This window comes from Poecilia formosa, unplaced genomic scaffold (genome assembly GCF_000485575.1).
Source record: "Poecilia formosa unplaced genomic scaffold, Poecilia_formosa-5.1.2 Scaffold306, whole genome shotgun sequence".
Classification (NCBI taxonomy): Eukaryota; Metazoa; Chordata; class Actinopteri; order Cyprinodontiformes; family Poeciliidae; genus Poecilia; species Poecilia formosa.
The window spans coordinates 504,392-530,956 of NW_006800245.1; the positions used below are offsets into that span (position 1 = coordinate 504,392).

The window sequence follows — 26,565 nt, forward strand, 5'->3', positions numbered from 1 at the left end:
TTCTTTTTAAAAAAATCTTATTTAATCTTTTCTTTTTAAAAAAAAATCTCTTTCTCTTTCTTACTGTTTATTCAATGTCGCATGCTGTTCTTATTTTTTTTCTTTAATTATGTAAAGCAGCTTGAAATGCCTTGCTGCTGAAATGTGCAATACAAATAAAATTTGATTGTTTGATTGATTGACTATTAAAAAAAAACCCCAAGATAAGAACATGAGATTCTCAAACCAAACATCTTTCCGCTCTCCTCCCTTGAGCTTCTCTCTCTGAAGACCACAAACAAAACATGGGAGTAGGGACAACTCTGTTTGACTCCAATGTGGCCTGAAATGTATTCTTGAAGGGTCACTTTTTCAGACTTATTTAGTCTATTGAAAATGCAAACAGAAAAGTCTGTAAAGGAGAGCCTTACTATTGAGGGTCCAAGGTAAGACACGATTTAAGTGAGCAAATGGAACAGGAACAAGTTAAACAGGATTAGGTTAGGCCAACTCTCTCAATTAGTGTTAGAGAATGTGGCAAAGGCAAAACTGCAATGATAGTGACACAATCAGTATGCCAACTGTTGCATGATGACATTATTGCTATTTTTTTCCAACTTTATATAAATATTTACCTTTAAAAAGGTTATAATTAGTTACACTGGGGCTATGACTGGAGTTCAGAATGCTCAGATGCTGAACTATGAACATGACAGAATTCAGTTTTAACCTGCTTGATCTCAAGTTTTTGAAATGCTTCTTGTTCAGGGTTAATCTGCACCACACTACACAGAGCTAACAAAACAAATAAAGCTATTCACTTCATCTCCTAGCAGGCATTTCCTCTGGAGGGGTCAGAGGGATGCATAAACATATACAGCAGGTCCTCTCAAAGAGACATGTGTAGGAGACGGCTGTCAGAGGGTCTGCTGTTTCCATCTTGAGCTGTGGGAATGGTTTTAACATCCTAATCTTATAGGCGCCTTGCTACTACATGTGTGTGTATTGTGTGCGACATTGTGGGGGCACAGATGATGTGCCATTTCTTCAACTTGAGGTAGCAGAATAGAAAAGGAGAGCTTCCAGAGACATGGCAGTGTTGACGGATGGGGAAACTGATATTCCTGAGTACGACGTTTATGCAAAGCCACCAACTACATCCGCTGACAATCATCCATCAAACTGAGGCTGCTTAATAAGTTTGCGTTCCACCATTTTTCAAAGCAAGTCTGCTGACGGTAGCCTTCGCACTGAACCGACTCGAAGAAACGGGAGGGTTTAGCTGGGCCTTCGAATGGATGGACAGGCCATTAGACTCGCAACAGCTACTGTTTATTCTGGAGTGGCTGGCCGCCTCCGGCTGTGTGTATGCACGAGTGCGAGTGTGTATGAATGATGACAGGAAAAGAAGAGAGGTAATTGGGAGAGAGACTGGGAATATTAAAAGGAACCGCCACCATTACTTATAATGGAAAAACCCATATGAAAGAGTGGCTTACCCTCTCTTTGTGGTTGGACTGTTTAAGTCCATTGTAGTGGTAGATGGGAAATGAGTCTGGGATTCCTGAATCCTGAAACAAAGAGTAAAAAACATGCTTGGTTGTCAAAAAGAGGCTCTAAGCAGACTGTTCTCACAGACATGGAGGTGAAGACTGGCAGGGGCATAACATTCATAAACCAAAAGGTCAAACAGTCACATCTCTTGCCTGCAATAGGATTTATAGTAAATCCTATGTGTTAAACCTAAATGTGTGTTTATCAGTACGCTGTGAAGCTCAACTCCAGTAACTACAAAAGCTTAAAACAATGACTACAAGCAAAGACACTTCCCATGAAATTGGCTTGAAGGTGCAGAGAGGACTTACAGGGGTGTGTTGTCCAGCTTCTCGTGTTTGTATGCCTACATATGAAACCCTAACCCTTGCAACAATCCCATGTGTGTCTGAGTGTGTGTGGGTCCAGTTGGCTAATGGTAGTGTAATTTCTTTGCGGCTCCGAACCATTCCTCTGGTGATTCCCTAAAGCCCTGATCACTTTAACACAGTTCCCCTCCATCTCTTCTCCTCCGTCTTCTTTACCAGTTCTGCCTCATAAAAGCATCTTACTGCGTTTTCTGAGCTCCTCAAAAAGTAATCTCAGATGATTGTGAACACACACACGTTTCATATGAGACGCCACAGGAATGTTTTAAGCCCAGAAAGATTTGTTAAAGCAGCACTATGCTTATGCTTGGCAACAAGAACCTTTGTGCCATCCATGTGTGCACAGTCTGTCCAAAAGTAGTAAACCTCCTGGAGCTTTTTCACATTTGCTGACATTCAGATACTAAACTTCAATGTATTTTATTGTGATTTTAATTTTCAAATAAAACAAAGTATGTAATCAAACTAGTGCATCATTGTAAAATCTAAGAAAAGTTGCATATGTTTTTTTTTTTTAAAAGTATAACTCTTAAGTGGCCAGACTTCATATATTTTTATTGCATTTCTATTAAGCTCCATCTATTATAACATTTAGTTCAACAAAGTAGAACTCTTCTAATTAGTAAATACAGTCAACCTCTGTTTAATCTGATAGGGGAGGCAGGGGAACATTAGATGGAGCCAAAAACTGATTAAAAAGCTCTAATCAGATGAAACCAAAATGCAACTCTTAGATCCACATGCAAAGTTTTGTCTGTAGTGGAAAACTATAACTATGCATATGCAAACTGAGGTTTATGTGCGCAAATAACAATTATCATTTGACTACAAAAAAATAATTAAAAATGTATGCTTCTTTCCATCCATTTATTGATATATTAGCTATTTATATTTATGCATTTTAATATAATAGATGCATGTGATTAACAGGGTCTTAAATTCAGTTCATCACAAACACATTATTCCAATGGGCAAATACTTTTGAGGGACACTTTTCTTCAGCAGGAGCAGGAAAGCTGGTCAAATGAATAAAGCCTCTTAAAAATCAATAAAAACATATCCATGTTGGCCCAGTCAAAGTCCAGACCTAAATTCAAAGAGGAATCTGTGGCAGGACTTCAAAATTCAACCTTCTAATCTGACTAAGTTTGCACAGGTGTGCAAGTATCATGACGCTTTAAAAGTATTAACTAACTGTGTCCTCAAGCATCCTTTTCCCTCTACATAACCAATTTACAATAAAACACAGCGACGTTTGTGGTTCTAACTTGAAACGTGTCAAAAAGTTTTAAAAAAAGAGAAAGAAAGAAAAGCTCCTTGGCAACGGGCTGTAAACGCAGACCTCTCTCTCAATATGTTTTAGCCATGATATGGATCATGTGATATGTGGAAGGCATGCGTCATGCACTGTATCTTTTGAAGTGAAAGTTGATTTCCAGACACTCTCTCACACACACATACCTGATCTGGGAAAAACTCCAAGAGAAAAGGGCCCAGAAGAATTATGCCCAAGCTCTCTGGATCAAGCTTACTCTTCACCAGGCTGACGCTGAGAAGGCACAGACATGGAGGACAGAGACGTGAAATCAACAAAAACTCAGCAGACAAAACAGAACCAGAAAAATGAAACAACAAGCATATAAAAAAAAGAGGAGGAGGGAGTGGGAAGAATGCATCAGTGCAGCACAAAATAACAAGCTTTGTGTATGACAACTGAGCCAAACTTACAATCACCTCATCACTCAGTGTGGATTTGAGATGCATGTTTTGGTCAGTGTGCGCCTGTTTTTCACAAATACTGCGGTACAACTAAATATACCTCTTTCCAGACATTCCTGTGTTGGATCAGTGTTATTATTACTCCACTACGATAAAAAAATTGAACAGATTGTCCTTTTAAGGGAGAAAAGAGGGAAGAGAGTGTTTTACTCAGACACACACGGAAGAGAGATCATTCCTCAAACTACTGCCGAAGCTGCTACAGAGCAACGGAGCCTCTTAAATCTTCACACTCTGTTATGTAATTGAATGACAATAATTTAGCAATATTTTAACAATAATAATAATAAAAAAACCAAAAGAATTATAATATCCATTTATTTAAAAAAAAAAAAAAACATGGTTGTGAAAAGTTTGAGAAGAAGTATCTGTAGTCAATTTGTGTATATATATATATGGATATATACACAATAATAAAAAATCAAAACTATCAGGACCACTTACTCTTTTTTTAAATGATCTGTGGCTTGATTTGTTCTTAAATGGAGTCAGATGATATTTATAGCATCAAAACACTTACATCTGTCAGAGTGATATTACACCGCAGGCCACATTTATCGGCACCTCTAGTAAACATGTACAAGAAAGCCTAAAAATAAATTAACCTTTTCCAGTAGTAGCATAAAATACCACAGACAAAATTAGTTGATAAGGGTAACAGGAACCTTTAATCATTAAATCCATAATTTGACACATGGTCCTATTTCTTAAAGCCATTGGCCAGCAGATTGCACAAAGACCCTCACCATGACTTCACCTGGAATCTTGTGTTTTGGGCACTTCAGACTTTTTTTTTTTCTTTTTTAGAAAACCATCATAGTTGGTTTGACGAGATACAAAGGATAAAAATCTAAAAAACGACCTCAGGTCAATTGTAAGATTGAGTGGAGGATGTCACCAGGGGATCTTTAATAGATAGCTTCATACAAAACAAAACTAAAAAATGAGCCATTACTGGATGCTTAAAGACAATAATCATTTAAAACATATGGCCAAATCAACACAGACATTGTTCAACAACATCCTTTCATGATCACTTTAATCCTAATGAAATGGACTTAAAATTGTGGACAATCTAGGAAGACTGTGCAAAAATAAATAAATAAATAAATAAATAAATAATTAAAGATCTCCCTCCTTGTTGCCTTGTGTGATGTAGAAGAAAGTACCATCTTAACAAACAGGCCAAAGTATGGCAAAGTTTGGCAAAGTATTAATAGCAGATGTGTCAATCAGTATTGGACTTTTACTAAAATCAGTTACGATTTCTCCCAACAAAATAATTGCACTCAGCTTTTAAGAGTTGGGTTTTTAGAACATTTTCAGTGTAAGATCAATTTGTTTGAAGTTTGGTCCAGATTTGTGGTGCAAAGAATCTGAATGCTGCTTTTTCCATGCTTGGTTCTGGTTCTGGGGATGCAGAGCATATCAGAACCAGAAATATCTGGGTGGCCTAGAAGGCTGATACAAGATATGCTTTAAAATGCATTTGTTTAAGTGTCTTGCAGCATCTCTACCAGGGATGCTAATGAGTGTTTAAGGTGCTGTAGATAAACAAATAAAAGTTCTGTGACTGTACAGTGAATAAATCCATCTACAAAGTTGGTTTAAAACTTAGACTGTCAAAAGTTATTTCCAGATCCCCTTAAAAACAGTACCCTCCTATTAAGAAAAACAATCTAGATGATCCTGTTAAATTATTTACCCTATTCACCTTTTTTTTTTAACTGTAGGAATCAATGCACAAACTCTATGTGTGGGAATGAATGTGCCTTGCACTGGGAGTTTCCCTCCCGTTTGCTACGTTTGTTGTGATCTATTGGCCATCTGGGGGTCTGCAGACCTGATCGGTGGTCCAGTATTTGGCAAAGCTCCACGACTGCAGCATTCGGGCTTACTGTTCCTCCGAGAGAGAAAACATGCTTCTGTTTCAGGCGGCGCTTTCAAGCATTTCTTCGAACTCTTTGTCTTTGTTCCTGCTGTTAATGATCTCCCTCTAAGCCAGTTTCTGACTTTTTCCTCCTTCTCCTAGGCTTTTATAGCGACGCTCTCTCTTGCTTTACTTTACGGCAGCCTGGTAGTGAAACCTGAGCCCAGGGTCACTGACCTGGCCTGGCCTTGACTCAGGAGGTAGAACTTTAGAAAGTCCACAGGTGCGACGTTCAACCACACAAGCTAACACTCCCCTGACACACACACACACGCACGCACGCACAATCTTTCATTAAGCCTTGAACAGGCGAGGACTTACTATTCAGGCTCTGAGACAAGGTCAAGAGCTTTCATTACATCCTCCAAAAGAGACTCTGGTATGAAGCCATTATCTAGAAAGAGACAGACAAAAGGAGGCATAAGGAGACATTGGTACATCAGACACAACACAATAAGTTGAGACAGGGCAAAGCATTTAGAAACACACAAACATTGGCACATCAACTTGCAGATCTTGTGCAATGAAGTCATCCGACAACTCTCATATAAAAACTCTTGGTTCTTTCGCTCTGATTGGAACTGCATGATTATGTTACCTGAAAGCAGTAACTTTAAATGCAAACATGTGTTTTTGCCCGTTTTCTCTGTCTGGATACTTCTAGGTTTATGTCACTGTGAGCTAGTGGGTTATCTTGTTCAGACTCTACCATATTCCCCGACTGTGTTGTGGAGATTAATTGACGATTACGGAGCTTGCTCTCTCAAAAGCCACTCTTTTCTTCTCGGTCCAAAACCAGATGTCGTTCCCACAGCGACAACTGATAGTAGCTGTGAAGTAAGAGGATGCAGGCACGCACAAACAACGCCGTGCAGGGACATGACAAACTAATATTCGACTGCGACAGAGACGGGGAATTTCTGAGACGACTTATGAGTCAGTGCGTTGTGTGCGATTGTGTGTGGCAGAGTTTTTTTTTTTCCTATAACAAAAGGAGCTGTGCCGACTCTACATGCAACAGACAGTTTTACATCCCTTACCGCAGCGCTCAACTGTACGCTGCATGGATATGCGTGTTGTGTACAGTATTCTCCTTTCATGTGTGCACATTTGAGGTTAAGCGCGTGGGTTCACCGACAGCAGACAAAGCATGCGCCTGTGTGCACGCGTGTGCGTGAGAGGAGGCCATATGGTACGCAGAACCTGCTGGCAGATGACAGCGGCACTGCTGTACTGTGCAACAGGAAGGAACAAATGAAGAGCAAGTAAGAACAAATGACAGTTATGTTTACAGATCTATAGTGGAGGTTTTCTGAGCAGACAGGACTGCGTCTAGCTGGAAGGGTTAATCTCAGCAGGTCCTGGAAGCACGTTCAGAATGAGGTCCACAAATCAGAACGTGCTCACAAAGGGCCAGAAAGTCAACAGGGCTGCTTAAGGCAGCTGAGAATGACACGCTTCATTTCGCAGTATAAACAAATGTACGTGAACACAACAGTTTCATCTATGGGCTGTGTCTAAACTGTTCAATGAGACAATATATGACTACACCTTTCATGTTCTTGTTTGATTATTAAACAATGATTAACTCCTGATGTAATTAAAATAATTACACCAGGAGTTTGTGTTGAAGGCACATCCAACTGTGAAAACATGATACTTGTCAAATAATATTTTAATATATATTGGATCAAAACAGTCCTTCGCAATTGTGATATTACAGACTTGCAATCACATAAAATGTGTAGGTTTTACAAACCAAAAACGTTGTTTTACAGACTCTTCATTAAGTGTAGGACAGCACTGATCAATGAGTAGTTCTCATGTTTGTCAATCTAAATGTAACCTCAGGAATTTCTGACCCATTTTGAATTTATTTTACCATTCGTGTGACAAGTTTTGGGATTGCGCCGAGTTTCGCCTTAATTGCGTCGTGCATCATGTGGTTTTACACTCTTTGAAACTCCAGATTGAAGATTCTGAAGTGTTGCTTCGACGTGCAGCTTGAGCAATCAACTCACATCTGAGCTTCTGGTCGTACAGTGAGAGAACATGATTTGAATACTTAACTCTGCAATGTAGTCAGTTTGAGCTGGTGCTGAAAATAGTGTGCAGTGTATGCCCACAAGTCCTAACGCAAAAAAATAAATAAATAAAAAAAAAAAGCTTCCTTTTGTGTTTTCATAAACAAAATAAAAATAACTGGATAAATTTCAAGCTACATTTTAAAGTTGAAAGTTTTCGTTAAGCATAGAATTATCAAGTTCAGCTTAGACCAGATCAGGCTTTGTTTGACATGGTCAAACCACTTTAAAAAAAAAAAAAAAATAAATAAAATACAAACACTTTTTTTAATGACAGATCCTTTTCTTTCTGATTTGTCCAAAAAAATAAAAACATTTTAAAAAGGTAAGCTGTATTTGGCAGAAATAAATTAGCTAGTCTTTGAAAATAAATAGGCTGTTTTGGTTCGTTACTACAAAAGCTACACTAGTGTGGTACATAGTGCATGGATGTAATAAACAAAGTAGATGTGGAAAAATCATCTAGGCAGAAGATGCAAACAAAACAAGATGTGCTGTCTAAGTGAAAAATAAAAAGAGGTCCTATGGCTGATTGTTCCTTCATGTCTTTTGGGCTGCATTTCTAGAGATGTTCTCTTCTTTGTAAGCAGAAACAGCTGTTTGTAAATAATATGTCCTCTAAACAGGACGTTTCAGTCGCATCTTATGCAAATTAACCACAGAGGGGGAAAAAAGCAACAAAAAACTAACTTTCAACTTCAAAATGCAGATAAAAGAAATCAGTCATGTCCTTCCCACTCCCTTCTACCCCTGTTAGCTGGAAGAGGCAATAAGGGAGAGAAAAAGGGGGAAAGAAGAAAGAGGCAGGATGGTTGACTCAGCTGTTGGAGGGGCTGATCTGACAAACTTCAACAATAACAGCAGAGATCAGAGAGCCATTTTGTTCCCCATGTAGAAGAAAAGGAAAGAGTGACTGAGAAGGGAGAGATGGACAGGGGAAGTTTTCAATTAATCTGAAACATGGGGGGGGGGAAAGAAAGCCCACAGGGAGTGGGGTGCAAGATTATGATCACATGTGCAGTGCAAATGATGCAAACACTTGTTGCTTATTTACCTTCTGGATCAAATGACTGGAAAACCCTTCTTGCTTGTTCTGATGGAGATTCTGGACCTACCAACGACATCTCCTATTGGGAAGCAGCCAAATAGGCGAAAGAGGGAGAGAAAAGGAAGAAACACAGGGAGAGAAGAATAGCAAAAGTTAAAAAACAGAGAAAAAAAAAAACTAACTCTGGATAACAAACTGGAGAAAATGTATAGAGATTTTTAACTAAATCTCTATACATAGGAGGAGAGAGGGGGACGAATCTCAAAAAAAATGGAGCAGATTTTAGATTGGTTTCTCAAAGAAAAGAGCTTCAACAATTGTACAACAGGAGGAATTCTAGAACAAAGAGAGAAAACATGGCAGAAAATTTGACTATACAATTTCAGGTTTCCAAGGTTAAGAAGAAAAAAAAAAAGTACCACACATAAGTATTACATGAGGTCAGCATATTTTGTCAGTCACTAGTGACTTTGTGGTGCAGCAATAATGTATGTTAAACATGTATTTGATGTGATAGACTAAATCTGTGCAGTGAGAGGGGCTGAAGCAATCAGCACAGAGTACTGGGTAATTAACAGATCCGCTGATAAACGTAGACAGCTTGTTTTCAGTCCAAACACACAATCAGGAAATCAAGCCTTACACATATAGACCATGTTCTGTGATAAACTTCCCTGTGCTTGTTGACCAAGAAAGGGCTTTACAGTAAAGCAGTGATGGAAGGGAATGAACAAAAGTGAAGTGTGTTTGTTGAGCTACACATTTTGATGCCTTTAATGACAGGCCTACAATCTACAGTACATATTTGCCTTGGGAAAGTATTCGTAGTCCAAGTTACACACGGAAAACTTCAATACTTCTCATTGGGATTTTAAATGATAGGAAAGTAAAAGATCTCACATAACTGAAGTGGAAAAAGGATGCATATTTTAAGAACTGGTCCGCCGAGACAAAATTTGAAATCTGTGATGCATGCAAAACTCTGTATGGGGCAGAAAACTGATACTTCGTGTTTCACTGAACACAGTGTCCCCATGGTGAAACATGCATCATGCTGTGGCGGTGGTTTTTATTCAGCTAGGAAAAAGTAGAGGCTGCAAAAAAAAAAAAAAGTTGAGAGCTGGTTCGCATTTTTAAACAAAACAACACATTCAGCAAGAGCTACGCAGGGATCCCCGTCTACCCAAATCTATTATATCTCTTTACATTTGATAGCTGGTAGCGACATATACAGGTGACTTGTAGGTGAAATTACAGAGAAAATGGTTTCTACCATGTATTGACTCTTCAAAAGAGCACTGAATACTATATGAGCACTGAATACTATATAAAATAAAACTATGCATTATGTGTAGATCTAGCACATCAAATCCTCCAAAAATACAAAAAAAAATAAAATAAAAAAATTCTTGGCTGCAACAGGAAAACCAAGGTGAATAAAAAAAACAACTTTTTTAAGGCCTAGAGTAGGTAAATGTTTTATTCTTGGTAATGAACTTTCTGAAGGCTTTAAACTTTAAACTCAAAACTTAACCTGTCCAACAAGATTTCTTATAGTCTTATTTTTTCATAAGAATCTGAATTGTTTTTTAAATTTAAGATTCCGATTTGCTTGAAAGATTATTGGAAACCTGACAAAAGAACAACCAATGAGTTCTTACAAGAAAAACATTTTTTTAAAGCAGAGAAAGCCACAAGATTAAAAATAAAAACCTAACAACATGATGAGAAGAGCGGAAAATGAAGAGAATAAACTTTTAAGCATTTTAAAATATGCCTTTTTTTTTTTTTTTTATTCCCGCTAAAACACGTCCAAAATCGTAGATGAAAGCAGAAAGGGTCTCACTGTTCTTGCCCGAGTGTGGGAGAGCGAGTATTTATGACAACAAATCGCTGGACAAACACATCATGTTTTGAGAGAACAAATGAGCCCTGCTCATCTCCTTTTAGCTGGCCTCTTTATTAAGCCTAGAGCCTCGGATCCACACAGCCTGCTTGGGTTTCACAGTCCACTTAATACTGTATTCAGGGCTTACTCAGCGAGAGAGGGGCGGTCAAGGCAGACACATCAAGAAGAGATGACTCCCAGCTGCTGGCTCTTCAAATGTAAAGAAAAACAGTCACACGCCAGAGAATATATGCTCGCATACCGTTCTGTCACACAAGCTATCGCAAGGGGGCCGACATGTTAACATTACAGGCTCCATAAAGCCGACAGCATTTTTGTCATAAGCAGAATACGTCAGTGTTGCGCTGATGATTGTGGACAATGGTTTGCAGGAGGAGGAAAAGTGATGAAAAGCTCTTTAGGATCTAAAAACAGACAAATCAGATTAAGTTTAATTACAATGGCCTGCAAAAGTAATTGTACCCTTTAAAAACTTAACATTTTGTTTTTCTACAACCCCATACTTCAATATTTTATGGCAAATTGGAATTTAAATAGAAAAACCAATTTTGTGTTCAGTTCTTTTTACTCCGATATCCTTAAGGAAAATCTGTTCGAGACTACTCCCTTGACAAAAAAACTAGCTGCTCCATGGAGTCCATTTGTATCCAATTTACTATCCATATCTCAACTTTAAAAGGAAGAAACGCACGAAGAAAGATTTTGCTGAAAGAAACTTGTTTCTCACGTTTTGCAGGGTGCACATACAGCATGTCAGCAAACGAGCACAATAATACTACAACAATCCCAATATTGAAACGTAGTGGTGGCAGCTTCAGTAAACTGAGTTTATGGGAAGATGGATGGAACTAGATTACCAGGAAAAAAAAGCTATCTGGTAATGGTGTTGCACATCCAGATGACATCATAACTTGTGAAAAACAAACAAACATGTAACTAAAACACAGGGTTTCTTTGTGCTTCAAGTTTATTGCAAACATAGGCCCACGATCTTGAGTAAGGCATCCATCTACTGGAGAGAGAAAAAAAAGTTTTTCTAAACAACATAGTTTAATTTAAAAAGTCGCATCTGGCTCCATCTGCTTTTTTGGCAAAGAAACAAGTCAGTTGAAGCTTCTTAGACTTTACGAGAATACCTTTATGTCCTCCTAAAACATTTTCTGATACAAACAGAACCGAGCAAGCTACTTGCATCGACAACCTGAATCTGTTGTACTCATAAGCTAATATTTATTTTAGTCCAAACAGTCATTTGTAACGTTGCTATTGCGTACAGTGAATAGCGATGTACTGCGCAGCCCTAAGCGAGATGCAGGGATGCGCTGGAAGACAATTTGTTGCAGGCTGCAGAACAGAGATTCACTTAAGAGCAAACAACACCAAAACATTATGTATGTTTTGGAATGGTCTAGTCAAAGTCCAGACATAAACCCAATTGGAATTCTGTGTCAAGCCTTAAAAAATTATGTCCACAGTTCTTCTCTGTTCAAGTTGAGTGCTTGAGCTACTTCAAGAGGAATTGGCTGTAGTTGGAGTTGCCAGATATGCAAAGCTAGAAGAAAAACATTCCTGCTGCTGTAATTGGCCATTTTCATTTGCAAAGGAAATACATTTGAAATAAATTGTAACTTGCGGATCTAATGTGACAAAATCTGGGAAAGTATAGAGTATGAATACTTTTACAAGCCACTTAATACTATATTTCCTAACAAATAAAACAAGTCTCTTCCCAAAGTGAAAAACTAGGAAACTTTATACTCAAAGTTCATGAACTAAAACAGTTTTCACGTAAATCATGTCTACTAACAATTGCAACATGATACTGGCTTTATCAGAGGATAAACTTTACAAATCGGTCATCAGGGAACTAAGAGTGACATGCCTTTACGGTGTTTTTCATTTTAAACCCACCAAAATGAGCATGTTGAAAGGAACAGAGACAATTGTGACTCATTGTTGCAAAAGATAGTGCAGATAAGCACAGGCACTAATAACGGCTGCAGAAATGACAGAACTGTGTGTGTGTGTGTGTGTGTGTCTCTGTATGCGATGACATGTCTGCTTGCTTGTCTTTGATCTGTGTTTTATTAGAGGCCTCAGGAAGATGCTGCTGAGTTGGGAAACAAGTCACGGAGCTAACACTCTCTGCAGGGAGGTTTGGAAGTGTGCGCCTGTCTACTTGGTGTTTCTTCTTTCTCCACCGCGAACATGTTGGTAAGAGACAGAATCTGAGCAATAAACACTCTGCATCCCCTGATACCAAATGTTTGCTTATACGGGAGCATTGAATTCTTTTCTGCTTAGAGCTCCTACAAACACACAACACAACACAGAGACACACACTGGAACACCAAGGCCAACTCTCTTTAAGTGTGGCTAATGAAATCAAGGAGCACATTCCAAACTCTGCAGTTTGACCTCTTATGCACAAACCCTTGACCTGCATGACAACGCAACAACAATATACCCCAAATGAGTAAAGGATGAACAACATACAGATACACGCTTCCCGACTGATTAAAAAAACAAATTATACTGTGGGATTATTTTCTCTAACTCAAAGCATCAGCAAACAGGATTAAAAAAAAAGAGACTGTATTTAAGAACTAATTTAACCGTTTTATGCAGTATGAAGAGAGTGAGTGTGTTTTTGATTAGTCAGTTTACAAATTTTTCACATTTAAAATCCATACTTTTCCAGAATAAAAGTTGTAGACAAATTTTTAAAGAGGAAATAAGTTGGACAAACAGAAAGATTGAAGAATAAATTCATATAAATGGGTGAATGGACAGAGGAATGAATTATCTAGGAAAAATGGACAGATGAAGGCATAAGGGATGTTGAATAAAGATTATGGGCAAATGGAAGAATGAAAGGAGAGAACAGAGACAGAGAGAAGGGGAACAAACAGGAAGATGGAAACCAGGGTACTGAACTGAGGGACGGAGGGGCAAATGGATAGACAAGAAAAGTACAAATAGGGCTGTCAAAATAGTCGATATATCAAAACAAAAAAATATTAAAAATACAATAAAAAAATATTGGACAGAATTCATTTGTTCTCTAATTTGCCCAAATTATGGCACTTCTGGAAGAAAAGCTGCAGAAACAGAGACGCTCAGTCCCTCGCCTCCCTGCAGGCGCACACCTACCAAAACAATGGGTTGTTTCTAGAAGTTGTAAATTCCAACACGGCGAGGACATTCCCCCCCCCTATAAAAAAAAACAAAAAAAAACAAACAACAACAACATAATATGCAACCTTCTTAAGCTGACAAGGCAAACACAAAAGCGTCGTTATGAGGAATTTTCTCCTCATAACGACGATGCAGTCAAGACAAAAAAAATAAAATCTTAAGCGCTTCCCGGGGCCTCTGCTGGAGATCCGGTGGCCCACCAGTTCTGCACCACACGACATTCTAGTCACGTAACACTCTGTTCCACTGTGGTATGAGTTAATGCAGGAAAATGTTAATAAGCACATGGCTTAGTAGACTATCAAATACTCAAGCCACAAAACAAACTAGTGTTGGATCTCGTTTATGCTTGTAATAGGTTTTGCATGAACTAGATATAGGTTTGTTTTCAGTCAATGTATTTATTGATATAGAATGACTCTTTATTTGTTAACGAGCAGTAAAATCAATTTGTATGCAATATTAAATTGACAAGCAAATGCAAGCACACACTGGCACACTAATGAAAAGCAATATTAAAGGTGAAATATTTACACAACTGAATCAAAATGGTTCTCACTTCACAAAGGATATTAAAACTTACTAAGCATCATCTTGTTTACTGCCAGACCAAAAACCGAAGTGACACTTAAATTATAATTTTATAAACAAGGATTCAACTGTCCTCTGCTTATTCTTGGATGTTATAATTAATCATGTTTTTGCATTCAACTAGGAAGAACCTGTGCCTTCAAAAAAAAATGTTGTCACAGTATTGTAAATGGATAGTAAAAGGGCCAAACAGAGAAATGTAATAAGTTAGTGCAAACGGATGGATTGTTTTTAGGATAGCAAATGGACAGGCATGTATATATGTGTAGATATACAAGAGAATAACTGGATGGACGAAAGGACATACATATGAATGGTGGAATGCATAAAACTTTTAGACAATGACACAGGCTACAGTTTGGAAATATAAATGCATTTCAATAACCTTAAGCACCTTTTGAGATTGTATAAGAGCTTTATTTATTAGCCAAGAGATCTCGACTGGCCTACAACAGATTTGAAGTGCTGTTGACTGTCTAAGTTATCTTCCTTTGTTGTAATCTGGTTGGGTTTCCTGCATCATGGTCTGCTAGATAAAGTACAAAAGCTTGTCTGAAAGTAATTTGACCCTTTCAGCACTTGTGTCACTTCATGGAATGTCTGTGAATGGGTAAAACCTTCACCAGCATGTTTTTGGGGTTCTTCAAGCAGAGAAGATCTCTCACTCATCTAGTTTCCCCTTTCACTTTGTCTCTTGCCCTTGTTAGCTACCTTTTCCTGGGATAAGTAGGTACTCCAGTTTTGTAGTATTTCCTCCCTTTCTGCCCTCCACTTTTTGTTCATTCTTCCTTCTTCCTTTCAGACTTTATCTCCACATCAAGGTAGCTACTCCAGGTAAGACAGGTAGGCATAGCCTTTTACTAGAATTACACTCTCTTTCCCTCCTGTTCGCCTAAAGAGGTATTGTGTGTGCTGAGAGGCTGTGAGTGGACATGGAGTATATTTAAAGGTCTCAGTTTCAAAACAAAGCACAGGTCTTGGATAATGTCTCCAGTCTTGTTCAGAGCAGGTACAGATAGCCTTACTACAAGACAGATTGAGGAGAAGGTCAGCATGCAAGAGATTGCTATGTAAATGGGTCATTACTGTGTTTGTGCTTTATAGTTCTTAGTTCGTCTAAAAACTCGGGTCCTACAAGAGCATATGACCCACGCCATCACAAGAAATCACAAGAAACAATGGAAAGATGTTCTCCTGCCACATAATGAGTGTGCAGTTTCTGCTGGAGGTCTGTGGGTACGAGCATGAGCCTCGAGTGTGACAGACAGAACAAAACAGTGATTTATGAAGCCGTCTTCGATAACCAAAAGTGCGTCTCTGTGAAAAGAGATGAGACACCAGTGAGTAGTTGTATAACACACTGATGGTTCCTATAACACTGACAAATACCCAAGGGTGAACGAAGAATAAAGCAGCACATACACACTTCCGATGACAACCCTTTATCCCATTACAATGACCTTTGGTCTGACCTGTCAAAGGTTATTAATGACTGTTAATGTACACCGCTTTGTTGTTTTGTGTTTACATATGACCCGCACCCACTGATCAAATGAACAAGGGAGCAATCCTGTTTAGAGGAAAAAAGATCCTTAAATGTGCCTGTGGTGTTCTATAGAAATCTTCCTCTATCTTTTTATTGCATCTTTTAGGAATGATGTAATGGGTCAGCAGCAGTACTGGCAAGAATGGCATCGTAGACAAGCCTCTTATTCTGCACTCAATACATTTATATTCTCGTTTTAAGTAGAAAAATGTTCCATAAAATAAAACTAGGTTTTAAAGAATACCTATAAAACAGTTCTGTCCAGATTTGTCCCAATCTAAGATGGTCCAAAAGCCCTAAAAAGTCGAACATATCGCTGTGTCCCCGGGCCAGTCTTTTCTTCCAGTGGTTACATTGTAACAATGCAGGGAAGTTGCCCAGTCTCCAGGAAGTAGTTAGTTCCACATTTCAATTGCCGAAATCTATTGGGTTTCCTTCATAAATGAATACAAGTTGGTTGTGCATAGCAGCATATCATTCAATTATTTTCAAGGAAAACTTTATTTCTTCTCCATCAGCCCACTTTCCTCTTTTTTACTAGCCTTTAAAAGACGTCTTGTGTGCAGACAGAGGTGGAAGTCTTAGAAGACAGAGAGCGCCATGGCGGCTGCTACCTCAAGTAAATCACTGACCCAGAGCACAAATACTGTACACAGAGTCACACAAACACACACATGCAAGTCCCAGGAGACGTTCGGATACAGCCTGTGAACCTCATCACTCAGTGAGGGTAGAGTAAAGACTGATGAGAAATGTCACAAGAGGATCCCCCTCCCCTAGGCCCCTTTCCTGAGTGACCACTGCAGTGCCCTTTTTAAGTGCATCCTTCCTCTCAACTTCCTTTCCTCCCCTTTTCATCCCATGAGGGACTAGTAAGGTAAAGAATAAGATTTGCAGGATGATCCTTCAGTTGGGCAGCCTAATCTCTAAAAACTGGAAGGGAAAGAAACTTAAAAAAAGTAGGCTGGTTTTCTGGAATATGACTGGTTTTTATCTTTCTCCTCTACCTACATACTAAGAACTCCAGTCAACTCCAATCACCAAATACCAATCTTTAAAAGGAAGGACCTGCTGATTCCGATTTTGGTCAATACCAATTTTTTAGTTTGAAATGCCGCAAATTATAGCGAGAAAGTCACTATTATTGTTAACTTTAACTACTATTGCTAACTGCAAATGTGCAGACATGATCTGGTGGGCCGGTCTATCTGTCAAACTTCTCTCCTGGAAGAGCAGAAGAGGACAGTGGTTGATTTTTAAATGTTTTCTGAGGTAGAGGATGAGATTGGCTTTATATGCAAGCATTGGCCAATCACCGATTTCCCAAACTTAAGAAAAGCGGTGCCAATCATTTGACTGGCTGATAAATCAGTGTACTGCTTATTACAATCCAATATACAGTCACTATGGCTTTTTCTAGCACACAGACCAACCCTAATACAGGACATAGAGTCTTGGCATGTGAAACAGAAATGGAAATATTTATTTTGTGTAGGCAGATTAAATAAAAAACAAAAATGCTATTAAGATAACAATTTAAAAGCCATGGTCAGACACTGACAATCGTTCAGGGTAATACAAATGAGAGGATTTGCTGGAGTTAAAAGCATTATAATTAGGTATGGTTTTGTTTTGTATAACAAAGAATAGATAATAAGCTTCAAATTAGCTTGAAAAAGATTTCCTTTTAAAGAGTCCAAATGAAACTTGTCAGGTTTACCAAAGTAGCTCCAACAAGTCTACTTTTCTCTCTAGTTGGTCTATAGCTTGCGAAGCAGACTACTAGCATCAACATGTAGCCCTGTCTGTGTATCTTAGCTAGTTTTTGTGTGCATTTGTTGTGTGCTTTTGAATGAAACAAATGCATTCTGATGAAACTTTGGAATCACATCCCTTGGAATACACCAACCAGCTAAATCCGCGCACGCATGCACACCACTAAAGCTAATCAGGATTAAATTTCTTCTGCTCTGCTATGTGAATGTATATACATACAAACATATATCCAGCCCCAGGGAGTTGTGTGAATCGGTAACTCATTAGCGCATACATGATTGGTTCATCACAGATCCAACATTTGATACACTAGGACTGCCGGGCAGAGCTTTAGCCATGTAACCGAGCTTTTAATCAATTTTATATTAAGAGCGTGTTGTAATGATAGAGAGAACTTCCTAGACCCTTGATTTAATTCACAATCTTTTGCTGTATATAGTTACAGTCTCACTGATGGGTGTGATAACCTGGTTTAGTACAAGATGAATGCATTCACACACACACACCTGTATAAGGAAACACACCTGACGGCACTCTCCTCAGGTGTCCCAACATTGCCTCAGCTGTAATATGGGTTTTACCAGTTACAGCATTTCTGGAACACTGAGTAGAAAAGGTCAGAAAAAGTCTAGATCTCGTGTTTTTTCAACCAGCTGGAGTTTTGTGTACCAAGAACACGGAGCTCTGCTACTGCAACAAGACAGTCCAGAAAGAGATTAAAAGCTGTAAAATTACAACAGTGAAGCAAAGTTTGTTAAAGTTGTACAACTTTAACTCGGTAAGTAAGTAATGATTTCGCAAGTTAATAAGCATAATTGCTACAACAGAATCATTGGTTAGTTTTATTACTGAAAACCACAGCATTTAAATATGGTATTTTCACAACAAGACTATGTTTCTGTCCACTGCCCCTGTAAAACTGGGATTCAACAGAAACCATTTTGGCTGCATTTCATCCCTCACATTTATTAGGTTTACAAACCAGCAGAAATCTTGTAAAGGGAGATGTAAAAAGAAATAAAAAAAATCTCCATCAGTACACACACTATAGGATTAAGGTCAAAATCACTGTAGTGCATAATGCTGACGTGGTAGGAGGTGTTAACGACACCAACATTTAAGGAGATTCTAAGCATCACTAAAGCTGTGGCAGACTAAAGAGCCTTGTATTTTCTTTGGAACCTTTTAGCCTCTCAGCTTTCTCTGTTTTGACAAAACAGCCAGGACAGAGTAAGCCAGATGTCAGAAAAAAAAAATAGACAGAGAGGGAGTAAATAAGCATAAACACACATACACACGCACACAGAGAATACAAAACAAAACATAAAACTTTATACTATTATTGTGGCTTCTAGCACAATTTGTGATGATGATTATGTGAATCGTTGGCCTCTACATCATCATATTCAATTATTTCCAGATATAAATTGCATACAAATACCCGTTTCATTTTTAATCTGCATTTTTAAAATTGCTTTACTAAGAAAATACATTTTCCATGAAATACCTGTTTGCATGTTTTCAAAGGGTGCAAACACAGCAGAAAAGTTGTGTTCAGTTAAATACCTTTGTTAATGTGACCCTTGTGTTTGCAGCAAGTTTGTGATTTACACCACATTAATAGCCACACACTAATAGCACAAAATAATTTATTCAAATCACGTTATCGTCTCATTCTTGATTATCTATTTAGTCAAATATGAATGCTGAGAGTGTTTGAGACTAAACTCTACCAAGAAAAAAAAAAATCTGGAACATCCATCCACTTTGTTATAATTGCCCTGACAGCAAAGGTAAACCTGGTGTCTTTTAGTGACGCCAAGCAGACTTTTACATCATACAATAACAAATGTACTATTTAACTCTCTTCTTCCCGACTTGATACTTGATGGGTGACAATCCAACATGCAACACCTGCCATATAAGACAATCTCCTGTGTTCACATTCCTTCCCCCTCCATCTCTGCCTCACCTGTTTTTTCATACACACTGATATTTGATCTACACAAAACTAAATCTGTTGAGCACATTCCTTATTTTAGTTTTTCTAACCTGCTGAGAAATATCTGCCTTGTGTTGCACACTCTGTCAGTGTGTGAAATATGTACTGGATGAGTGCACTCAACTTGCCTTGGTGAAAAATACAGAGAGATGCGTTTCACTGCCAAGAATCCAAATAGGGAACTTTGGAGATTTGAGGAATGTCCCGACCTAAAAGAAAAAAAAAAAGAAACAGCAAAAGGAATAGATTATAAAAGGAGAGAATCTATTTTTGGCAGGTACCACTATGATTTAGCATTTGCTTCTAATCAAACAAATGTTTTTATTAGAGAAATGAACTGACTGACTGAACAGAAAAGACACGTTACAAAAATAAACTCCCCAAACACCATCAGGATTAAATTAAAAACCCATATTCACCAAAATGACCTTTTCCCTTGTTAGGATAACATGTATGTTGTGTATGAATGGGAACATGTGCACATTGTAAACGGGTTCATTCAGCCAATTTGAAGACTGGCTTCCATATTTTTATGATGGCTTTATTTCCCTTTTGCACATCCATACTGAAATTTTAGCTCTTTGTGACTTAAGTTGCAACATTATGTTAAAATCCCAAGATTCATAATCTCACAATCATTTTAGATAATACCTTATTTATTTTGTGTAACTTGGATTTGCCTCAGTCAAAAAGCTTAGATATATAGCTGTATAGATGCCCTAAGTATTTCTTACATTTTGAACACGATTTCCACCCACACTAAATGTATTTTATTAGAATGATGTGCGATAAACCAACACGAAGAGAAATGAATAGGAAAGAACTTTTTACAAATGAAAACTCTAAACAGTGTGGAATGAACATGTATTCATTCCCTCCAAGTCAAAACTCGGAGGGAATGAACTGGAACTGGAATGAACTGGAACTGCAGTTCCAAATGTAGAGATTTGCTCTTAAAGCAAGTCTCTACATTTTTACCCATTCCTGCAAATCAGTTTGGATGGAGATGGTTTCAACAATTTTGAAGTCTTTGTTTGGGTGACTGAAGCTCCAAGGCAAACACATTCTTAAGCTGTTATGCAAAATCGACTTTTTTGAGTTCTATATCATGTTAAGATGTTATTTCCTCATCAAAGCCAGACTGTTGCTTTAATTCCTTCATGCATGTCAGAGAAATCCTTGAATGTCCCATGGCAGGAATTTGGTGAATTAAAGTGAGAAAGTATGTTGTGTCCTTTTGATTTGTTTGAACAGTTTACTTCGAAATCTTTTAAAAAGTGCTGTAGTTTGTAACTTTTACTGGAAATATACCAGATCTCAGAGTAACATGAATGAAATGTCTATTTACTCGTAAGCTTTCGTGCTCAACTCAATTGTGTTCATTTTGAATTCCCGATCAAAAAAAGCAAAAACAAAAACACACGTTTTCAGCACACTTAGCAAGAGCTCGACAGTTTGCTTATACTCCTCATTTCTCTTCTGCATGTGTCTGTACCTTGCAGTAGCGCAGTGACTCCATAAGCGTGAGGAAGCCAACAGATGCTTGTTTATGAATTCCATGCAACTCTACAAGAAATTAAACAGAATTAAAAAGAGAGGTGAAAATTGATATTAATGACGGAAGATTGAGTTATTTACTGTTAATATGTGAAGATATGAGATTAAAGCAATGGCTAATCTCAGAGAAATATGGTTAAGTCTAGGATTACTACTTGCTCCATGTGTTAATGAGATTTATTTTTCAATAACATCAGTGCCAGCTCTTACTCATGCCAGAGCATTCCCTGTCTCCATCCCATACATTAGAGACGGCATGGCCGGTTATAAGGAGGTTCACCAGGCTCTGACTGAACGAGAAAGGGACAAGGAAAAACAGTGTTTATATAAGAAAGAAAATCTGTTGTGCACATATGTGCTTTGCGAAGAAAATATGGAGTGCTTTGCATAAGAACAGCAAAGTCTTTAATTAGCAATAGAATTTTAATAAAAACAAAAATCTACATTGTAATACTTGTGTTAATAATGTAAACTAAAACAGCTTTGAATAATAATCATTTTAAGTCAGCTTAATGCTGAAGAAACAAGAAGATGGATTTGTATACCTTCCATGACCATGTATAGGGTCTATCAGGGGCTCTGTTGGGTCCTGGATTTCATTTCTAATATTCTCTATGCCCTGCAAAAAAAAAAAAAAGGAGCAAAAGAAAACATTTGTTGAACATTTAGAAATCTCTGCAACCTCCACATAAAGTTTGAATATTAGCATACAGTATTTCTGAATAAGTATCCAAACGCAAAAACTTATATTCGATTTGTACCAAATTAACTTTATTTTTTTAAATCCCCTTAATCTCAGAAATCATATTATCGCCATCAGTATTTGAAATGACCATTTATCTCTCCCTGCTACATTTTTTCCCCTTACCTTAGTGAGGATGACAGAGTAAAGGAAAAGCAAAACCCCACAGCACCCCCTCCAGGACTGGTATAGAGACAGCACCTCCTCTCTGAGATCAGACACTGACAGGACAGTTAGCTTGCTGCAGGATAAAGGAGAGGTGGGGAAGTATAAATATATATACAAATCTTAAGAAAATAACATGAAACAACAAAAAGTAAATTCCAAGGGTGTCAGGTTGTAAAATGTCACAGGACATGGATTGTGTTTGCCAGTCCTTAATGTGTAAAGATAAAAAAAATTAAAAATTAAAAAAAAAAAATGACGCAAGACAAAACAGGACAAAGAAAAATTAGACCGCTAGGGATTAGCGCTCCATCCTTCTCATCCTAATGCTCATTAAAAAAATACCAGTGAATCCGTCTGTCTTATTTAGCATGCACCTCTTTGCTTTGAGCAAGCTTTGCGTTTTGCTGACTGTAGTCTAAGCTGTCAGGGAGCTATGTGATGAAATTTCAATGTTTCTCACAGCAAGCTCAACCGTGCATATATTTAATTTGCTGGTGTGTCTTTAACAGACATCTTGTGTGTCAGATAAGCGCTCTTTCAACAAGACAATCAATGAAAGCAGAGAGTTGGCAAATTGTAAGGAGAGTGAAACTGCAAGTTCACTCTAAAAGCCAAGACAGATAAATTGATACCTCCTTTTCATGCTCCCCGTGCTTCTGAGAAAAATGCAGCAGAAAATCCTGCACTTTGGCAATTGTCCAACCTCATTGTTTGTTTTAAATCTCTCCCTCCAGAATATTCATCATTTTACCAGACTATATTGGGGAAAGTATTTATGATGAGAGGAAATATTGGTATGGTATTTGATAAAAAATAATCTTCACTTACTGAAGTACAGTGTGAAATTGCTCAAAGCCAAGGTCCTCAGCAGCCAAAGCAGCTAGACACAAGAAAACACAATCACAGAAACCATCAAGGCAAAACGTCAGATTGTCAGAGTTAGTCTGTCAAACTTCAGTAAAATGTATTTAGTTGGGCAGCCAAAGATGCAGTCAGTGAGTGGGCGATGATACGAGACTAACTTGGCTGCTGTTCCTGTGGCGACTGACTGCTCTCTGGTCTTGGCATGTCCTGTGTTTGAGACTGTGTCTGGGTCTTAGAAAGCGTGCTAGTATGTGGGCTCTGTCCCTTGGCCCAGGTCACAAAACAGAACCCTGTGGAGGGGCTGGCACAGGCAGACTCGAGGATTTCACTCAGTGTTGAACACAGGGCCATCTTCTGCTCCTCTTCTAACGGAGACAAACGTGAAAATATCAATTGTTTTGGTTAGACATAAGGAAAACAGTAAAACCCAATAATCATCTTTTTAGGGAAGTTACCTGACATTTTTCTCCAGGTGGAACTTTCTCTGTTAAAAAGAATGTTCTTTAGAAGGAAAGCCTGCAAAGAAACACAAACTCAGTTTACAGCAACTGGAATTTTAGCTATATATCATGTTGGTTACGTATCTAATATTCAAAGATCTTATCTTGTTGCCACTGAATGAGCTAATATTCAGGCTGTTGTGCAGTGAGAAACTTACTTGAACAGGTGCAATCACAGCACATGGTCCTCCTTCAAACTGCTTCAGAGCCGTTTGCTCATGTTCACTAAAAACAAACCCTGTGAAAAGGGGAAGTCTTCATTCAACAGTGAGCCAATCATTCATCCTGTATACACATTAAGGCACACAATAAGCAAAATGTTGGCTGGATCTTTAGTAAAACAAGGATTGACAACAAACATATACATAAAAAATAAAAGAAGAAGATTTAAAATGTGCAAAATAGTTTGATAAACTCTAGGCTGTCTAGCCTGGCAGAAAGAGATATTCAAATGTTTGCCAATTTCTAAACAACTGAAAACACTGACATTAACTCACTGTGGTTATCACAACAAAAGCCCTACCTTGAGACCATCTTCGAAAGATCGAAGTGGAAACTCCTCCCCCTGTTGGTTTTCCCCAAACCAGATCAACCACCTCCTTATTTAACTCTGACATGATTGGCTTCAAATCCTTAGTAACGCCCTCTTCGGTCCAACCTTCATGCAGGGACGAGAGAGGCTGTTTGTTCTTAATGCAGTCTCTTCCAAATGGCAACACTCCACTTCCCAGGGCAGTCTGTACCTGTGGCATTAGCCACAACTTCTCTCTGTGGTCCAACTTCGTCTGAGCTCAGGGGCTGGCAGCAAAATGGAGCGTAGGTATGACATCAATCTACCAGGCAACAGAACACAAACACAAATCCAGATTTGCCTTTGGTTAAGGTGACCTCAAGATCAGACAAAACAACTGTTATATTGAGTAACAGAAGAGCTTGGATTTTGTACAGTTGGACAGATATTCACAGATTTGTACTTTATTGATATTCTCAAACAAAGTGTTGTAAAGTACTGCTTCCCTCTAGTCAAAGTGAGCTATATAATGACCTAACTGATCACTGTACTAAACATTTACCAAACGGATATTTCTAGGCTGGTACCAATTGCCATTTCTCCTTAATGTTTGACCAGCAGATTCTGGTTTTTGTAAATTATGATTTATTTTTCTAATATCCATCATAGTTACCTGAGTACATTTTATTTTAATTCAGTGATTTAAGTTAACAAAATTGACCATATGAGGGAAAGGTTTTCTGGAAAAAAAAGAGAGTTTTTTTTGTTTGTTTTGTTTTGTTTAAGCCAGAAAAGTCCTTTTTCTGTCTTGATTACTTTTCTGCATGCCTGCAAAAAAGTAGCTTACGATGTTTGTCTTTTTTTTCAAAAAATAATCTTCCACCATGCATGGGAATACAAAATGTTCCACAAAAGATGGTGCCACTTTCTGATGAGATCAAGCTGTTTTCTTCAGTTCTCAAGTTACAGTTAATTAGTAGAACATTTTATTTATTCATTTATTTTTTCAAATAAAATAAGAAAAAGCATTACATAAACTTGTTTTGTGAAATAATATTCTCTGTCACAGCTTTTAATTTTGAAAAATTATTCTACAACAAGAAATGTGACTGTACACATTGAACACTGAAAAAGGTAGATAATTGAAAAACCATTTGTTCAAAGAGAAATAATTTCTAAAAAGTGTTTTTAATTAAGGAAGGGTTTTACATTTCTGTATAACGGGTTTTTAAACTGGACATATGTAAAGTATCCAATAATTTCAGCTTAATTATTGATAATAATAATAATAATAATAATAATGTGGCTCTCATTATGTATCCTGTATTAATGATTGTACTGATTGTACTCCCTCCTACGTTGCAGTTGAAAAAAAGCTGCAAAACTTTTGAGCTTTTGTCGAAACTTGACATGATCAGTGATGAATTATGAAGAAAAATTCAGAAACATTTTTGGGCGTTTACTAATTGTACTACACAATTTAGCTTGGGAAGTGTTCTTGAATTACATTTCTAATGAAACATAAAAATTGCAAGCTGTATCATATACGCAATGATCGTACATATCACGTTTGAAGTATTTACAGAACCTGGCGCTAATAGAGTTATTTGAACACTTGCTCGCTCTGCAGCCAAGCTAAAAGGCTAGCGGCTTCGTTAACGTCAGGTAGTTACAACGGATGATAAACAACGAAATATTTAACAACGAGCGAACAGCTCACTCTTTAGCACAATATGGCGAAGCAAAAGTTAAAATATTAGGTAACTTTGCTTGGCACTATCAAGCACTAACATTAACACCTTTCAGCTAACCGTACATTGCTTTATCATTAAATTTCTTGTCACTCCAGGGCGGCGGCAGATATAACGGTCGTGAGAGGCTGTAGTTTATCATTATTTCGACGTAAATATTCTACACTTACCTCAAAATAGACTCGAGTATTAGGGGGTCTGTATAGGCTGTATTTTGTTGAGCAATTTCACCGCCAGCCGCATTTCTGTCATTCGTTTATTTACAACAAATTGTAAAATGAAGAAAAAATGCTGCGTCCATTTGACGTATTATACCATTGGTTGAAATCGAGAAAGTTCCAGATGCGTCACAAGGCGTTGTCTCGACGTATTGCCCGATTGGCTCATCAGCTTGTCGATCAAGTTTAGCGCACCCTCAGAAATGGATTAGTAAATTTAAAACACAGTTTAAGACTTCATTTTTTTTTATTATAGCTTTCAGAATATTTATGCAACAACAAACATAACACTAGATCTGGACTATTTTACGTTTCTACTTGCTAAGTTTTAAAAATGTATTCAGTATGATTGGTATTTTGTTCATTATCTCTCTCCGTAGCTGTGACTGTGGATGGGTTTCTTAACAATCAGCCGGTGAATGACATGGGTGGAAAAGATCGCAATGAGAAGAGTATTTTCCTTTTAAATATAGGGCAAATTATGCATATT

The 26,565-nt window shown here is 37.8% G+C and overlaps 1 protein-coding gene across 3 annotated transcripts in view; it reads right to left on the reverse strand.

Annotated features, from left to right (window-relative positions):
- The window catches only part of mindy3 (MINDY lysine 48 deubiquitinase 3), a 29,006-nt gene extending 2,816 nt beyond the window's left edge, over positions 1-26,190 (reverse strand). For 2 of the 3 annotated variants that reach the window (XM_016661000.1, XM_007572689.2), the window contains exons 1-15: positions 26,028-26,190; positions 24,119-24,428; positions 23,754-23,833; positions 23,551-23,611; positions 23,254-23,460; positions 23,060-23,111; positions 22,190-22,304; positions 21,867-21,940; positions 21,532-21,611; positions 21,260-21,330; positions 19,893-19,973; positions 8,749-8,821; positions 5,932-6,004; positions 3,363-3,450; positions 1,479-1,550 (exon numbers count right to left, since the gene is read on the reverse strand). In XM_016661000.1, coding sequence (XP_016516486.1) covers positions 1,479-1,550; positions 3,363-3,450; positions 5,932-6,004; positions 8,749-8,821; positions 19,893-19,973; positions 21,260-21,330; positions 21,532-21,611; positions 21,867-21,940; positions 22,190-22,304; positions 23,060-23,111; positions 23,254-23,460; positions 23,551-23,611; positions 23,754-23,833; positions 24,119-24,347 — 1,356 coding nt within the window. In that variant the 5' untranslated portion in view covers positions 24,348-24,428; positions 26,028-26,190. The remainder of the gene's footprint in view (positions 1-1,478; positions 1,551-3,362; positions 3,451-5,931; positions 6,005-8,748; positions 8,822-19,892; positions 19,974-21,259; positions 21,331-21,531; positions 21,612-21,866; positions 21,941-22,189; positions 22,305-23,059; positions 23,112-23,253; positions 23,461-23,550; positions 23,612-23,753; positions 23,834-24,118; positions 24,429-26,027) is intronic. The other variant, XM_016661001.1, reaches the window with a different exon arrangement.
- Between the last annotated feature and the right edge of the window lie 375 nt (positions 26,191-26,565).